This window comes from Dama dama, chromosome 12, assembly GCF_033118175.1.
Source record: "Dama dama isolate Ldn47 chromosome 12, ASM3311817v1, whole genome shotgun sequence".
NCBI lineage: Eukaryota > Metazoa > Chordata > Mammalia > Artiodactyla > Cervidae > Dama > Dama dama.
In genome coordinates this window covers 47,730,930-47,749,713 of record NC_083692.1, presented here as the reverse complement: position 1 = coordinate 47,749,713, position 18,784 = coordinate 47,730,930, and the positions used below count along the sequence as shown (strand labels likewise).

The following is an 18,784-nucleotide window of genomic DNA, read 5'->3' as shown; positions in this document are numbered from 1 at the left end:
CTAGTCAGCTTTCCCTCTTTTTAATTCCCTTAGAGTTTCAACAGATCTCTGCAGCAGTTACTCCTACCTTGCATGGTGCTTACTTGTATCTTTGTCTTAGCTTCTCTAGCATACTGTTACCTAAACAAATTTGAGAGCAACTGAAATATTTCAATTTCCTAATCTTAAAGACAAGGAAACTGAATTCCAGGAGTCTACCTTTGCAGCCACACAACTACTAAATCCAAGATTAAAATCCAAAACCCCCAGTTCTCAAACCAGCTCCCTCCTGTGCATTTATTTAGAATTATAAAGCACCTACTCAGTGCCAGACATTTTCCAAAGCATTTTGTGTATATAAACTCATTTAATCCCCATTTTATAGGAGAGGAAACTCAATCTGAACCCAAGTAGTCTGTCTGCTCCCAGGGTCTGTCCTTTCACCGTTATACCATTCTGCCCTTCTGCATGAGAGGGAAGAGGGATTAGGGGTCATAAGATGCTTCTCATTCTTGTCATTCAGTCACTAAGTTGTGTCCGACTCTCTGCAAACCCATGGACTGGAGCATGACAGGCCTCCCTGTCCCTCACTATCTCCTAGAGTTGGCTCAGCTTCATGTCCATTGAGTTGGTGATGCCATCCAACCATCTCATCTTCTGTTCCACCCTTCTTCTCTTGCCCTCAATCTTTTCCACCATCAGGGTCTTTTCCAGTGAGTCAGCTTTTCGCTTCAGGCCAGAGTATTGGAGCTTCAGCTTCAGTGTTAGTCCTTCCAGTGAACAGTCAGTGCTGTTGTTTCTAATAATTAGTTTATCACTATTGGTATTTTTATCTGTATATCATTTTTATTTGTAGGTTATTATTATTGTTGATGTTATTATACACTGTCACTAAGTACTTCAAGTGAATCAGTTTCTGTCCTCCTCCCACCACCTCAAGAGAGAGATGCTTTATCATCATCACATCCATCGTATAGATTACTTTAGCAAAGGTAAAGAGAGAGAAAATAAACCTCCCAAGTTATACAGTAATGACCAAGGTAAATTGGAATCCAGGCTGTCTGGGTATGACATCTCAGCCCTTAACCCTTGTGCTAAACCATCTCTTAGCTTCCTAGTAGTGCTGAGCCATTAGGTAAGTTGTCTTCTGTTTGTCAGCATCCTGTAGAGGACAGGTGACGAAAGCAGCATCTCATTCACAGGGTTTTTTCATTCATGTGAAATACTCCTGGGTATGACAAAAACTGATTCAGGGCAGCCCTTTCCCCTTTCTACAGCTTTGCATTTCATCAAGTCTGTATAATATGGTGAAACTAAAGCAGTCGCCCTGGAGGAGAAAATGGCAGCCCAATACGGTATTCTTGCTGGGATAATCGCATGGACAGAGGAGCCTGGCAGGCTACAGTCTGTGGGCTCGCAAAGAGTTGGACATGACTGAGCAACTTAGCATGCACAGTCAAAGCAGTGGCACATTTCCTGCACTTCAATTGCTCTTTCATCAGTTTCAGTGGGTATCAGAATAGCTCCCACCTTAATAGCTAAATGAGTCATCCTTCTCCTTTACAGGCACACAGATGCCATCTAGTGATAGAGAAGAGAAATGCAAGTTATTTAAGTAAAACCCTGGAAGAAGGCAGGGGGTTTTTTGTTGTTTTCTGGTCATTGAAAACATGTTGCAGTGAAAAATGGGTAATATTATACCAACACTTTTAGTAGGTTACTTAAGATTTTGTGTCAAGATACAATTAAAGCATGGTTGTTAAATCATATGCTTTTAGAATAGAATTAAAGCAGGTTCTGTTTTAATCTTTGTGCATCTTTAAAAGACCTTGGCATTACAAGGAGTCTCATTGTACTGATCTTTGTTTTTTCTTTTTTTTTTTGCTCCAAGTTGTTGTCACTGAAAGATAATAAACACCTAACTGTTAAAACTGGATATAATTAACAAGAAATCAATTTGTTGTGTCCATCTGCTTGATGTATCTAATGCTAGTCCTCATATTTTCCCATACTTCATTTATATGAAACAATCTACTGTTCTTCCATGAGGGAAGAAATCTATTAAGTTGCTTTCGTAAGCATTTATCTTCATTAGGCTGTTTCTTTGTTAGCAGATGATAACGTGTTCAATTGATATGGAAGACCTAGGTGAAGGTGGATTTGACACTGAGAGGACTATACGCCATGTGGCGTGGTTGCCAGAACAGCACGCATTCTCAGTGGCCATGAACACGAAACACAGCTCCTTCAGTCATGTGTACAACTCTGATACACACTTGAGAGCTTTTGCCAGCTCTGCGAACCTGGGAATGTTAATGAGGACAGAGGGTAGTTAGCGCTCAGCTCTACTGTCTGCTAATTACTGATTTGCTGATATTCTGGATTCTGAACCTTGCTTGTATGAACGAATAGCCTTCATCTTCATTTGCCTTCACCAAGTTGATTCCCAAATTTAAGTGCACCCTACTTTTGGTAGTGCCTTTTCTGTTATCCCAGGCAACTTTACTCACATAATGACAGTAATGTTGTGTTTACTAATTAGAGGAGCTGTACAAAGCCCTTAATTAATAGGCATGATTTCATTTAATACTGTCAAAATTCCTATAGGTGATTATATCCCTATTTTCCAAATGAAAATAAAGCTTAGAAAACTCAGAAACTTACTCAAGGTTATACAGTTGGTAAACAGTACACAGATTCATTTCATAGTCTATCCCTGTTGGCAGATTGAAATTAAGAGTTTTCTAATCCTTGAGTCTTCTGTAAAGTGCCCAACTTTTAGTAGACACTTGATAAATATGTATTTGATACCTGTGAACTCTTTCTTAGCCAGCTAGACTTCTGGTTCTGATTCTCCCTTATGTGAAACAAACTCATGTAGAAGAACTGATAGTGAGAAAGAAACAAAGGGAAGAAAGAGAGGTGGGTCCTAGGACCAGTGGAGAAAAAATAAAAGGTAGAACCGTAGTCGTGTTTTAGGAAGGAGAGCTTCAATTTTGGCCACAGGTTGACTCCCTAATAAAGACAGACAGGTTAATTTGGCTGAGATCTTGAGCACACTAACTTAAACTGACACTCCAGAGTTACATATCAAAATGTTTAGTCAGATATGTGTTAAATTAATTTGGGCTTCCTTTCCTGACCCTTCATCTTTATATATTGCTAAAGGTTTAGGCAAGTTTAACCATAAATCCATATGCTGCCTATCACCCCTGGGATCAATTAAGAAATTAACCCTGTTGAGGAATGATTTCTATGCCCCTTGTATTGAGTTTTGAAGGAACTGGAACCAGTTCTCTCCCCCACTTCTCATTCTCCTTCTCTCCCTGGGTTTTGAGGAGGCCTGTGCTGTTCTTTGTGGCTGCTCTTCCTGACTCTGCTGGTTTCCCCTGAAACCGCAGAGCTTAAGTCTGCTGAGTCTTGTGTAACCAAGCACCATATACGTGGCAGTGCTTGACTCAAGAAGGCCTGTAACAGGCCCTGGAAACTCGATCCCTGGGGCATTTCACAGCATTGATCCTAAGTCTCTGCTTTGTCCCTTTTGTATCATCACAGGGTCTTTGCAGGCCTGTAGAATTTTAAGACTTGTGCTACTTTGCTGAGGTTCATTATGTGTGCACTTAACTGTACTTAACATGTTGGTCCTAAATTTTATTTTTTTATTCTGTTATCTTTAATTTTGTTAATTGTGCAACTGTTCCTCTGTTTTCTTAGCTGGTAACTTGTTGCCTGGTTATGGTCATCTTATGAGCTTCCCCGGTGTTTAATGATAAAGAATTTGCCTGCCAAGCAGGAGACGTAGATTCGATCCCTGGGTTGGGAAGATCCCTGGGAGAAGGAAATGGCAACCTACTCCAGTATTCTTGCCTGGGAAATCCCATGAACAGAGGAGCCCGGTGGGCTATAGTCCATGGTGTCTCAAAGAGTTGGACATGACTTAATGACTAAACACCAACAGTGCTCATCTTAATGTTATTTGAGGTCTTCTGGTCCTTGGGTCCCCTCTTAAATTTACAAAAGTAGATGAAATCGAATTTCTAGCAAATTGATAAACAAGAATGAGTCAGGTTTTTCCTGGGGTCTCTGGATTCACAAACCAAAATAATACAGTGACTAGATTTTTAAATTGGAGTCATATTTTTACAGCCTAAGAGAGAGGAATACATGGCAAATGCAAGGGGCCCACAGCTCAGCTTGGCCCCCAGCCTGGTACTTTTTATTTTTTAAAGTGAGATTCTTTATAGAGCATGAAGAATAGATCACATGTGAACAAATGTGAATGGATTTTCCCTTTTCTTTACATTATTTTTCCTACCTTAGTATGTCCTAGTGGCTCAGACAGTAAAGAATCGGCCAGTAATGGGGGAAACCCGGGTTCAGTCCCTGGGTTGGGAAGTTCCCCTGGAGAAGGGAATGGCAACCGACTCCAGTATTCTTGCCTGGAGAATTCCATGGACAGAGGAGTCTGGAGAGCTAGAGTCCATGGGATTGCAGAGAGTTGGGCACGACTGAACGACTAACACACACACAGTATATCTGAAAAAATTTTTTTCTACTAAAATAATTTCCAAAATTATCCTGGTTCATGTTTTACCTATTTTGTGTGGATAGAAAGGAATCTCATTTACCCAGTGTATTGAATACTTATTTGCCTGTCTGTGGTTTATCTATTCCTGACCTCACATGGACTTGAAGGAGAAGGAGCCCAGCGCTGGAGATGGTTGCTCTGGCCACATGGATGGTTTCCAGGGGGCCTCAGAAAAGCTGCCTCTCCTGGTGTAGGGCTTGCTGGCATTTGTGCTGAGTGGGTAACAGCCAGGTGTGGGGCATGTTGAGGAACCAACTCTGTTCTCTCATCTTCCTAGGACATTTAAGCTGCTTCTGTCTGATCAGCAACAACAAAAAAGGTTAATTCTGGGTTTAAAACTTGGGGTAAGCGGCTCACTTTTTTAAAAGAGGGAAATGAAGAATCAATTTTAGGGCTACAAATAAGTAACCATTCTGGAGAGGTGTTTATGAAGTGTTGGTTGACTGTTTGCACAGTGGAAAAAAGCCTAATCTCTCTACCTCTACTCATGACCCTCAACAAAATGAGCTTTCTGGGCGGGTTAGCTGTATCTGTGTCTGGCTCCAGGAGAATGTGAGTTGCGTTCGTCAAATACTGTCTCATCCTTTCTTTTCTGTGTCTCGTAACTCCTGGTATAACACATCACACTCAGGAGGCTGTCCTAAAGGTACTCTTTGAATAGTATAGAGATAGGATAAAGCAATATGTTTGAAGATCTTCTGCAGAGAGTCGGTTGAGTTGCATTTGTACCCATTCACAGTGAGAATTTGTAATGTGGAGCTCTGGATTCAGTTGACTAATGAACACAGCAATAGGAAGAAAGAAAGAAGAAAACAGATTCAAATTAAGTAGCCATTAATCTGAACAGAAGCCTTTTGAATCTTAGAATTCCAGTGCTGAATATTAGAGATCATTTCAGTGAGGAAACTCAAATGTGTTTATGTTTTCTGATAATTATCTTATAAAATTTGAAAATTTCTGTTTTAAAATGCGTTATCAGAAGACGTACTTACTGTGACAAAGGCACGTGTATTTGTGTAAATTTAAATGGCCTGTATTTTTGTCATAGAAATATCACAGGTTCTTGGCTCAGCTTTGTGTGACATTGGACATGCTCCTTAACACTTCTGTGTGACGCTTTATGAAATGGGAGTAACATATGTCTCACAGTGTTTTGTTTAAAAGATACCTTCTATAGGATGGTCACATGTTGTTAGTGTTCTTACCTTTCTGTCTAGAAAGTACAGAAATGTTCTAAGTTGTATAAATTTTTCTTGTGTAATTTTGTCAGAACAGAAATAAAAATTTTATATTTTAGGACATCCTTTTAATGCATTTAATATTAAATATTAAAATGCATTCATTTCAAAAATATTTATACAAAGTCTTAAATTACATTGGAGAATTTAGTAAACTTTGCATCTTGTTTTTGGATTTTAAATGTTTGAATTCAGTCTAGAATTATTTTTATTATTCTAAGGGTTTTTTTTGCGTTTGATTTATCTGTTAAGGATGGTTGTTTTCCTTTGTGGATTTATTTATATGTGTTATTATTACTTAGAGAATTACAATGTAGAAATACATTAGAAATAGACTTACCCTTTTCTGGGTATATATCAAAAGGAAATGAGATCAGTACCTCAAAGAGTTATCTACATCCTCGTGTTCTTTGCAACATTAGTCACAGTAGACAAGCTGTGAAAGCCTGAATGCCTGTTAGCAGGTAAATAGAAAAAGAAAATGGGGCATACACACACACACACACACACATACTCACACACACACACACACACACACACACACACAGTGGAGTATTATTCAGCTTTTAAAAAGAAAGAAATCTTAGCATTTTCACAACTTAAATGAAATAGAGGACATTATGCTAAATGAAATAAGCCAGAAAGACAAATATGACATGATCTCATTTATATATGAAATCTAAAATACTTAAACTCTCAGAAGCAGAAAGTGGAATGGTGGTTACCAGGGGTGGGGAAAATGGGGAGATGGGTAGAGTTTCATTTATGCAGGATGAGTAAGTTCTGGAGGTCTGATGTATAGCATGGTGATTGTAGTTCTCAATGATGTATTGCATACTTGAAATTTACTGAGAGTATAAATCTTAAATGTTTTCACCACATATACACACACACACACACACAAATGGTTTAATAGTGAAGTAATGGGTCTATCTGTTAATTTACTTGATTATAGTGATCATTTCACAATGTATACCCTTATCAAACATCAAGGTTATGTACTTTAAATATATATAATATACAAGTTTTATTTGTCAACTATACCTCAATGAAGATGGGGGGAAGAAAGAATTACATTATTTCTGAATATTTTTACCTTAAGCAAGTATTAGTCTATAGGTGTTACCATAAACACTGACATTTAAATGTATTTATATCATTAAGCTTCATAAATATCTCCTAGAGTATATTTTTTAAAATTTGTAACCACTTAATTCCTCAAAGACCTGAAAAAAAATTTGTTTTAATATGTATGGAGTAGACCTTTAGTGTCTGTATTGTGATAGTTAATGATATCCAGTAGAGGGAGCTCCAACTCATCTTTCTTGATAAATATAGCTCTCAACTGAAATGTGAGTGTGAGGGAAGGGCATAGGGTGAAATAAAGTTAACACGTGGTTATAAACATTTTCAAAGGTACTAAAGAATGACGACTGTAATTCTTAGGGGGAAAATAATCTCAGTTTGATTTCCATGCTTAACTACCATCCAATAACTAAACAGAAAACTATGTAGCATAACCACTTGTAAGGAATCCATCAGTCAGCCCAAGGCTTTTAAAATCAAGAATCTATGTCTGGTCAGTTGAGGAAGGAAGAGAACAGTGGTGGTAATGTTTTTGTTTGAAGTAAGGTTAAATAAAGTAAAATTTTGTTAGTTGGTATTATTGTGACGGTCTAGTCACAATAGCAAAGGTGAATTGCTGAGTCATTGTGTAGGACAAGGAGAGAGAAAATTTTTATTTCACTTAGAGCTTTTATACATTCAGAAGATTTTAAAACCAAAATCTAGAAAATCTATAGAACCCTTGTTCCCATCTAGAAAGCTGGACCTATTTATTACCTGTTGGTTTCTTAATAGACCCGAGAAGAAAGTATCATGTGAGACTGCTGGCTTACAACAACATGGAAGATGGCTACCAGGCGGATCAGACAGTTAGTACACCAGGATGCGTCTGTAAGTAAGAGCTACGGTATCTTGTTTCACTGTGCAAGACTCATACTCTTTTTTTCTCCTCTTCTTTCTTTAAATTTAAGTCTCTTTACTACTTGGATACCTTGATGGTTTTATTACTTTTGTATCTTCCAGGATACTCAACATAGTATTTTGTACCAAGTACATACTCAGTAAATATTTGAGACTTGTTTAATCATAAGAACCTGTTTTAGTTTTGCATGCAAGAGATCATTAGAAATTAAACTGGGAAAATAACCCTGAATACCTACATATATTTTCTTTTATCTCTTTTAACCTTGAGGCTAATTGTTTCCTTCCAGTTGCTGTTCAGTTTTATTGCTACTGAAAGCTGTTTGGTTTTATTGCTACTAAAGAGGATGTCAGTCTAGTTTTTAAGTCTACTGCTGGCTTTCTGAATATCTTTGGCTGGTAGCTTGACTCCTCTGAGCTTCTGTTTTGTGTTTTACGTATTGATAATGTTTGATTCCTTATCTAACTCATGGAAGAGTCGCTCAGGTTTGAACGATGTATCTCTGGACCACTGTGAACCTCTGTGATGGAATAAAGACCTAAAGGGTGGGGTGTTATGATTTCACCATTTTACGACTTTCTGTATTAAATATTACGCCATGTGGCAAAGTAACATTGTCTTTTTCAATAGCTGTTCGTGATCGCATGGTTCCTCCTCCACCACCACCCCACCATCTCTATGCAAAGGCTAACACCTCATCTTCCATCTTTCTGCATTGGAGGAGGCCTGCATTCACCACTGCACAGATGATTAACTATACCATCCGCTGTAACCCTGTTGGCCTGCAGAATGCTTCTTTGGTTCTGTACCTTCAAACGTATGTAACTTCTATTAATGGTTGTTTTCTTTGCTCTCTTCCCCACTCACACTTCCTTCTTTACCATCTTGAGCCAGCTTGAGCTTCAGCTGTAAGCATTTGTCTCAGGACCTATTTTCTGTATACAGTGGTGGGAGATTTTGCATTTTTACATATTCAATTCTGAGAACCACATTTTTTGAAATTGAATTTTCAGAAATGATTTTTTTCCCCCTAGACTCACACAGTAAGATTAGACAAGAAACTATCAATATTAATGACCTTCAATCAGCTAAACTTAGCATTTTTAAAGAAAGAAACAGGACAATTTTCAGATTACACCGAAAAATAAACCTAGTTATTCTGTTTGCTAGGTTATAGTTAGAAGCCCATAAAATGCTTTAAAGGAATGATTTGACTTCCAGTATTTCAGAGGAAATCCCTTTGATTTGGGACATATTTATACTCTTAATTTCCTAGTTTCCTCTTGGAGAGGCTGCTTTTAGGCTTATTTCTATAATATCAGATATAGCATTTTAATAGTCAAATTAGATTCCTAAATTTTTTTAAAGAAAATCAAGAGGTAATAAATAATAATAATAACCTATATTGATTGGAAATACAATCTTTTAGAAACAATGTACTAACAATTTTATTACTACTTATTATAGATCAGAAACTCACATGCTGGTTCAAGGTCTAGAACCAAACACCAAATATGAATTTGCTGTTCGACTGCATGTGGATCAACTTTCCAGTCCCTGGAGCCCCGTTGTCTACCACTCTACACTTCCGGAAGGTAAAGAAAGCAAGTCCTTGTGGGTTTTACCTACATATTTGATGTGTGTGTGTGTCTCACTTTGAAGAAGTCTACCTGTATATATTTGTGTTGGTAGTTTCTTTTCCTTTATTATAGTAAAAACATTTTTTCCTCTCAATGTGTTGCACAAGCAAGTGGACTTAAATTTAGGGTCGTTTTAGGGGGTTGTGCATTTTCTAAGAACAAGTATATTGTACAAGGCTGCACCCAGGCAATTTAAAATGGAAGTAAGTAAATAATGTATGTAATGATGTTGTTGTTTAGTTGCTAAGTCATGTCCAACTCTTGCGAACCCATGGACTGTAGCCTACCAGGCTCTTCTGTCCATGGGATTTCCCAGGCAAGAATACTGAAGTGGGTTGCCATTTCCTTCTTCAATTTAATGATATTAGGAGGCCACATTAGAACCTAATGTGAGCAGTAGCTTGATGCTGTGCATAGTACAGTATACATGATACCTGATTGAGCACCAATTCTGTAGCTTACCTATAGCACTTGTTAAAATATTTCATGTCTCTAAACCTGCATTTCCTTTTTCTGGAAAAAAATTTTTTTTTTACTTAGTATTTATTTATTTGGCTGCATTGAGTCTCAGTTGAAGCATGCAGGCCCTTTCGTTGCAGTGCATGGGCTCTCTAGTTGTGGTGTGGGCGCCAGAACTCGCAGTCTCTTTAGTTTGGGCATATGGGCTTAGTTGCTCTGCGACATGTGAGATCTTAGTTCCCTGACCAGGAATCTAACCCACATCTCCTGCATTGCAAAGTGCATTCTTAACCACTGGACCACCAAGGAAGTCCCAGCATTTCCTTTTTTTAAAAAAAAGTTAACTTTTATTGGAATATAGTTGCTTTACAATGTTGTGTTAGTTCCTATTGTACAGCAAAATGAATCAGCTCTACATACACATACATCCCCTCTTCTTTGGATTTCCTTCCTGTTTAGGTCGCCACAGGGCATTGAGTAGAGTTCCCTGTGCTACACAGTAGAATCTTATTAATTATCTATTTGATACATAGTTAGCACATGTATGTCAGTCCCAGTCTCCCAATTCATCCTACCCCCTCTTACTGCTTGTTATCCGTACATTTGTTCTCTACATCTTTGTCTTTATTTCTGCTTTGCAAACAAGTTTATCTGTTTTCTTTTTCTAGATTTCACATATAAGCAATGTTATATGATATTTGTTTTTCTGATTTACTTCACACTGTATGAGTCTTTAGGTCCATCCACATCTCTGCAAATGGCACAATTTAATTCCTCTTTATCTCTGAGTAACATTCCATTGTATATATGTACCACATTGTATATATGTACTATTCTTCTGTCAATGGACATTTAGATTGCTTCCATGTCCTGGCTATGTAAGTAGTGTTACAGTGAACATTGGGGTGCATGTATTTTTTTGAATTATGATTTTCTCTGCGTATAAGCCCAAGGGTGAGATTACTGGGTTATATGGTAGTTCTGTTTTTAGTTTTTTTAAGGAACCTCCATACTGTTCTCCATAGTTGCTGTATCGTTTACATTTACTACCAACAGTGTAAGAGGGTTACCTTTTCTCCATACCCTCTCCAGCATTTATTGTTTGTAGATTTCTTGATCATGGCCATTCTGACTGGTATAAAGTGATATCTCATTGTAGTTTTGACTTGCATTTCTCTAACAATCAGTAATGTTGAGCATCTTTTCATGTGTTTGTTGGCCATCTGTATATCTTCTTTGGAGAAATGTCTGTTTAGGCCTTTGCTCATTTTTTGATTGGGTTGTCTGTTTTGATATTGAGTTGCAAGAGCTGTTTATATATTTTGGAGATTAATCTCTTGTCAGTTCCTTCTTTAGAAAATATTTTCTCTCATTCTGAGTTGTCTTTTCATCTTATGATTTCCTTTGTTGTGGAAAAGCTTTTTTTAATTAGGTCCCATTTGTTTATTTTTGTTTTTATTCTTGTTACTCTAAGAAGCAGGTCAAAAGAGATCTTTCTGTGATTTATGTCAGTGTTCTGCCTATGTTTTCTTAATATTATTTTTATTTATTTGGCTGTGCTGGGGTCTTATTAGTTGTGGCATGTGGGATCCAGTTTACCCCACCAGGGATCAAACTCAGGCCCCCTGCATTGGGAGAATAGAGTCTTAGTCACTGAACCACCAGGGAAGTCCCTATGTTTTCTTCTAAGAGTTTTATAGTGTCTGGACATATATTTAGGTCTTTAATCCATTTTGAATTTATTTTTGTGTATGGTATTAGGGAGTGTTCTAATTTCGTTCTTTTACATGTACCTGTTCAGTTTTCCCAGCACCACTTATTTAAGAGACTGCCTTTTCTCCACTGTATATACTTGCCTCCTTTGTCAAGGAAAAGGATAGAAAGTTGAGAGATAAACCCATGCTCCTAGGTAACCATAGGGTTTATCTCTCAACTTTCTATCCTGTTCCATTGATCTCTATTTCTATTTTTGTGCCAGTAGCATACTCTTTTTTTTAAATTTTAACTTTTTGGTTTGTATTGGGGTATAGCTGATTAGCAAACAATGTTGTGATAGTTTCAGGTGAACAGCAAAGGGATTCAAACACACACATACATATATACATTCCCCTCCAAACTCCCCTCCCATCTAGGCTGCCGCATAACATTGAACAGAGTTCCATGTGCTATACAGTAGGTCCTTGTTTGTTATCCATTTTAACTATAGCAGTGTAAATAACCCGAATGCCCTAATTTTCCTATCCTAATTCTCCCATCCTTCCCCCCCAGCAACCACAAGTTCATTCTCTAAGCCTGTGAATCTCTTTCTGTTCTGTAAGTAAGTTCATTTGTATCATTTCTTTTTAGATTTCACATGTAAGGGATGTCATATGATATTTCTCTTTCTCTGTCTGACTGACTTCACTCTGTATGACAATCTCTAGGTCCATCCATGTTGCTGCAAATGCCCTTATTTCATTCTTTTTAATGGCTGAGTAACATTCTATTGTATACATGTACCACGTCGTCTTTATCCTTTCCTCTGTCAGTGCACGTTTAGGTTGCTTCCATGTCTCGACTATTGTAAACAGTACTACAGTAAACATTGGAGTGCATGTATCCTTTCAGATCATGTTTTCCTATGGGTATATCCCCAGGAGTGGGATTGCAGGGTCATATGGTAGCTCTGTTTTCAGTTTTTTAAGGAACCTCCGTACTGTTCTACATAGTGGCTGTACCAACTTACATTCCCAACAACAGTGTAGAAATGTTCCCTTCTCTCCATATTCTCTCTGGCATTTATCGTCTGTGGATTTTTTGATAATAGCCATTCTGACTGGTGTGAGATGATATCTCATTGTAGTTTTGATTTGCATTTCTCTAATAATTAACACTGTTGAACATCTTTTCATGTGCCTTTTGGCTACCTGTATGTCTTTTTTGGAGAGATGTTTAAGTCTTCTGCCTATTCGTTAATTGGGTTGTTTGTTTTGATGATGTCAAGCATCATGAGCTGTTTATAAACTTTGGAAACTAATCCCTGTCAGTCACATTATTTGCAAATATTTTCTCCCAGTCTGTGGGCTGTGTTTTGGTTTACTTATTGTTTCCTTTGCTATGCAAAAACTTTTGAGTTTAAATAGGTCCCATTTGTTTATTTTTGTATTTATTTCCATTATTCTGGGAGACAGATTGAAAAACATACTGCTGTGATTTATGTCAGAGACTGTTCTGCCTATGTTTTCCTCTAAGAGTTTTACAGTGTCTGGTCTCACATTTCTGTCTTTAATTAATTTTGAGCGTATTTTTGTGTATGGCATTAAAGAATTGTCTAATTTCATTTTTTACATGTAGTCCAGTTTTCCCAGCACCATTCATTGAAGAGACTATCTTTTCAAGAATTTGTTGTCTTGCCTCCTTTGTCATAAATTAATTGACCATTGGAGCATGGATTTATTTCCAGGTTTTCTATCCTGTTCCACTGATCTATATTTCTGTCTTTGTGCCAGTACCATACTGTCTTGATTACTGTACCTTTGTAGTATAGTCTGAAGTCAGGGAGCCTGATTCCTCCAGTTCTATTTTTCTTTCTCAAGATTGCTTTGGCTGTTTGGAATCTTTTGTTTCCATACAAATTGTGTAAATTTTTGTTCTAATTCTTTGAAAAATGCCATTGGTAATTTAATAGGGATTATGTTGAATCTGTAGATTGCTTTGGGCACTATTATCATTTTCACAATATTGATTCTTCCAATCGAAGAACATGGTGTATCTCTCTGTGCTCTTCCTTTTCTCTAGAATGAGGGTGAATGTGCAGATGATCTCCAAGAACCAGTGCAGCTCTTTTTTTTTAATGATGTTGAGAGAAAACAACGGATATTTATTTAAGTGAGCATTGGACTGTTTTGCTATGGTTTTGACAATATTCCATATGTGACATGGTGCTCAAATCCAGCTCTTTACACCTTTATCTCATAGTGAACAAGGGATCAGCTGAAATCCCAAGACTTCCCTACCTTTTGTAGACATAAGGTGTTAGTCTAAAGTCTGTTCTATAAACTCACTGATTCACAGCGTTTGGAGAATAACTGAATATTTCAATCTCAGAAGTATTTTCTTGAGTGGCTTCCTAGATCAGGTTAAGTATACAGTATATGCATTTTAGTAGTAAGTGTAGTTTAGATTCAGTACCTAAAAGGGTAAGTAATGCGGTACACTGGTAGAACTGTAAACCTTTCTAGTTGTCAGTGTGGCAAAACAGTATGAATAGCCCTAAAAATGCTGACAACTTTTGACTCAGCAGTTCCTCATCTAGAAATCTACCACCTCCTTTATATTCTTTTTAATGCCTTAAACAAAATAAAAATAAAATTAGCCTTGTGGTAAAGAAGAGAAACATCATATTTTGATGTATCACTGATGGTCTGTGCAAGCTGTGATTTTGAGATGTTTTTATAGCAGCTGCTAGTGTTTCTAACTCTCATCTGTACCTATCCAGGTATTTGAGTAACTTAGTGACCATTCTCTCCTAATAATACAATATTTTCTGCATGTGCACACAGCACCAGCAGGCCCACCAGTTGGAGTGAAAGTGACGCTGATAGAGGACGACACTGCTCTGGTTTCATGGAGACCTCCTGATGGGCCAGAGACAGTTGTGACACGCTATACTATCTTGTACGCATCCAGGAAGGCCTGGATTGCAGGGGAGTGGCAGGTCCTCCATCGAGAAGGTAAGTATGACCAGAATTTACCAAAGGGCATGAGAAGTAAGACTATTAATGATAAGGAAACAAAGGGAAAGAGGGATCTCGAGTTCATTTTGAATTTATATTTATGCAGTAGCAAATGACTAAGGATTTTGGTTTTATTCTGGGGACATTGGGAAGCCATTGACATACTTTAAGCATGAACAATTCATGCTTCAGAAAGCTCACTCTGAGTTTTGTGAATAGAAGAGGTTTGGTAGAGGAGAAGTAGGGGTAAGAGTAATACAAGCAGAGTAGAAAATGATTGTTGTGGTCCAGGAAAGAGAGAAGCCTGGATTAGGTGGTGAGGATTGAGATGGAAAGGAAAGGGAGGTTGGAAGACACCAAGGAGATAAAATTAACAGGACTTGGTAGCTATAGCGGGAGAGAGAAGGTAAGAAAGAAAGAATTGTTACAGATAACTACTGTATTTCCTGTGGTTGTGTGTCTTACACTAGAGTAGCAAACAATGGTAGAAGACCTGGTTTAATGGAGTAGACCTTTGTACAACTACTAAAATGGTGCACATGCAAATAAATTGACCCATATGAATATCAGACAGTGTCTACTTAAGTACAGGGAAAAGTTGATTAAGGTTTAGGAACATTGAATTTAAATTTTTTAATACCAACTGTATTTTGCCTGAGAAAAAAATGAATTCTAGAACTCAGTATTCTTATTTCATGCTGTTATAGTATGTCCTTTTTGAATTTTTCATTTGGACAAGTTCCATATACGGTTTTTAGATGGGTCATCACAATAAATATTATAATTTTATTACTTTGATACTTAAAATTTTTTAAATTAAAATATAGCTCAGCTGGTAAAGAATCTGCCTGCAATGTGGGAGACTTGGATTCAGTCTCTGAGTTGGGAAGATCCCTTGGATCAGGGAACAGCTACCCACTCCAGCATTCTGTCCTGGAGAATCCCACGGACTGTGTATTCATGGAGTTGCAAACAGTCTGACACGACTGAGCAACTTTCACTCACTCATAGTTGATTTTGATACTTTCTTAATTCAAACATGCATGCTAGGAAAAGAAGTTTTCCAAGCAATTAAAAGCTTAAGAAGGGTTTTGAGAAGGAAACTTGTTGGCAATCTAACACTTTACAGTGCTAAGTATTTCCACATACATTTTACCTTTTAAGGGGAATAGTCACCCAATTAAGAGAATATACTTTAATATCACTTATGTAGATTAATTAATATATAACACTTTTTGTAACTATAAAATATATAAATGGTAACTGTAGCTAGTAGTTGTATATTCATAGTTTTCACTAAGCACGTGCCCCAATAAGTAATGATTTCCTAGTTACTGAACAGCCTGGAAAGTAATAAGTACCTGCTAGCAATATAGTTTTGTATTTTATTCATTATCTGTTGCTAAATAACACACCACTCTAAAATTGAGCCATTTTATTTTCTCATACTCTGGGAGTCTACAGTTTAGACTGGGATCAGCTGGGCAGTTCTTGTGTTGGTCTCTCCTGAGGTCACTCATGAGGCTCTAACCATCTCAGAGTTTCAACAGAGTGCGGGTAGCGTGAAAAACATGAAGAGATTTCCAAAATCAGGGAGAGAGGGAGTAGGACGCTCCACATATGAAGAATCAGACCTCTGTCTAATTCACATTTGCTAACATCCCACTGTCAGGCACGCCCATACTTAGCTTAGTGTGGGTATAGACTGCCCACAGGTATGGAGAGATAGAGGCATAATTTGTGCAGGACTCTTCATCCTACAGCTGGCTACCATATTCTTAAAATACATAATTCAGGTTTCATAAATTAATTCCAAAATGATCTCTTGACACATTTGTCCAAGTGACTAACTTGATGTAATGAGTGTTATTTGTAAGTACTGATAGAATAATTTTAATCTCATGAGCACATACTTCCTTTACCTTTTCGTGTGTACCTACCTGAAAAGAAACAGTATTTTGTTTTGGTACTTTTTATTGCATTCATTTGTCAGTTTCAGACAAGGCTCAGAAAGCAGTATTTTTTGCCTCACTGATGGCCCAATAACCATCAATGGATTGTAATTGGAGGTTTTTGCTTCTTCTAACTATAAAATAGTGCATGGAGAGGAGAGAATCCATTTTTGCCATTATACTGCTTCTGTAATTTTAAGAAACATTATCAGTGAAAAACTTTTTTGTTAAATGTGGGGAACCTTTTTCATAGCTAATGCTAGTAATTTGTAGTGAACAAAAAAACAATATAAGTAAAATGTAATTGAGGTTTTTTTTTTCAGAGAGAAAAATACAAAGAGTTTGAGTTACCCACTTCTAAACAAAAAGCAAAGAATATAACATGGCATTTACAGAAAAAGAAAGTAAAGTAGTCTGTAGTACCTAATTATGGCAACTTTGGGAAAAGGTAATGGTGTAGAAGAATATGGGGAGAAAAGGGAAGAATATTTGTATCTCTTAATATCTGTATCTGTTAATCATCTTACACATATTATGTTTTTATACATTTATGTGTAATTCACATATTTATTACCAAGTAGAACAAGTTTTTTTTCATTAGTCAAACATTTTAGAAATGTTTCTGGTGACCATATATTTGTGGCTAAAATGGGACATGGTAAAATGGTTTAGAAAAAAATGCAGTGTGAAAGTACGCTTGTGTGTAATTTAAAGTGGGTCAGAAATGATAGCCTTTACCTTCCTGATATGCGGTAGATTAGCGCAAAGTACTCAATTATTTTAAAATCTACAAGGCACTGTAGGAAATCATTCTCTACTATCTACTACAGCAGTTTTTTCACAGATTAGTTTCCCAAGATGTTAAAGATACCTTGCTTCCAAAAACAAAGTTCCATAACTAAGTAAGTTTGAGAAACATTATGCACTATTTCCTATTAAGAAGAATTCCTTTCCTTCAGTAAAGGAGTTCATCTAACTTAATATTACTGAATAAATAGGACTACTGATAGTAAGAACCTATTGATTTGTTAAATATTGAGGGATTGCTATGTGTCAGGCTCTCTTCTAGGCACTGGCAGTACCACAATGAACAGAACAATGTCCCTTTCTCATTAGAGCTTACATGTCAGATAACAAACAGATATGTTCAGGTAGTGTCATAAGTGCTATGAAGAAAGCTACAGTAGGGGAAAGAACAAAGTGATGGAGTTGGTGAACTAAGTTCTTTTGAAAGAAATGGCATCTGAGCAGAGCCATATGGTTATCTGGGGGAAGTGCAGAGACCCTGAGATAGAAGTGTGCTTGACATTTTAGAGGAACAACAAGGAGGCCAGGGAGGCTAGAGTGAAGGGAAGCATAGGAAGTGGGAAATGAGATGGGGAGGTAGCCAAGAGATCTTGTAGGCCAGACTTTGTGGACCATAGACTTTTTCTAAGAGGGATGGAAGACATTGATATGATTGACATTTTGAAAGGATTTCTTTGTCAGCCTCCTAACAGCCCACCTGAAAAATTGACTCTAGAGAGGTAAGAGTAGAAATTGAGAGACCATTTAATACTCAGGTGTCCGCGTGAGAGTCAGTGGGGGTTTGCGTGCCAAGTTGCTTCAGTCGTATCTGACTCTTTGCAACCCTATGGACTGTAGCCCGCCAGGCTCCTCTCTCCGTGGGATTCTCCAGGCAAGAATACTGGAGTAGGTTGCCATGGCTGCCTCCAGGGGATCTTCCCAACCCGAGGATCAAACCCACGTCTTTTATGTCTCCTGCATTGTCAGGCAAGTTCACAGTGATAATAAGAAGAAAGGTAGTAAGAAGCTATTAGAACATAATTTGAAAGAATGGTCTCCTCAATTTGCCACAGGTTGATGTGGTGTGTAAGAAAAAAAAAAAAAAGACACAAAATTGATGGAGGAAATCACAAGTTTAGTTTTGAACATAGTACATTGGAGATGCCTGTTAGATGTAAGAGGGGTTGGGTAAGCAGGGAGGGTTAAATTCATAGGAGAGGTATGGACTAGGGATATAACTTAGAAGTCATCAGTATGGAGATAATGTTAAGACTCTGGAATTTAATAAAATCACTTAGTGTTGACAGAAGAGAGAAAGGTATGAGATTGCATTCTGGGGCTTTTCTTCATCCACAAAATCTTACCCTTTGCTCTTATATTTTAAATGAACATTCCTTTAATAACAAATGGCTGATATTCTAATATAAGTTCAATTGGTAT

The 18,784-nt window shown here is 37.4% G+C and overlaps 1 protein-coding gene across 1 annotated transcript in view; it reads left to right on the top strand.

The window, feature by feature from the left end:
* The window catches only part of PRTG (protogenin), a 136,852-nt gene that overhangs the window by 108,401 nt on the left and 9,667 nt on the right, over positions 1-18,784 (top strand). The window contains exons 12-15 of the mRNA XM_061158236.1: positions 7,666-7,761; positions 8,423-8,609; positions 9,260-9,387; positions 14,433-14,603. Of these exons, the coding sequence (XP_061014219.1) occupies positions 7,666-7,761; positions 8,423-8,609; positions 9,260-9,387; positions 14,433-14,603 (582 nt within the window). The remainder of the gene's footprint in view (positions 1-7,665; positions 7,762-8,422; positions 8,610-9,259; positions 9,388-14,432; positions 14,604-18,784) is intronic.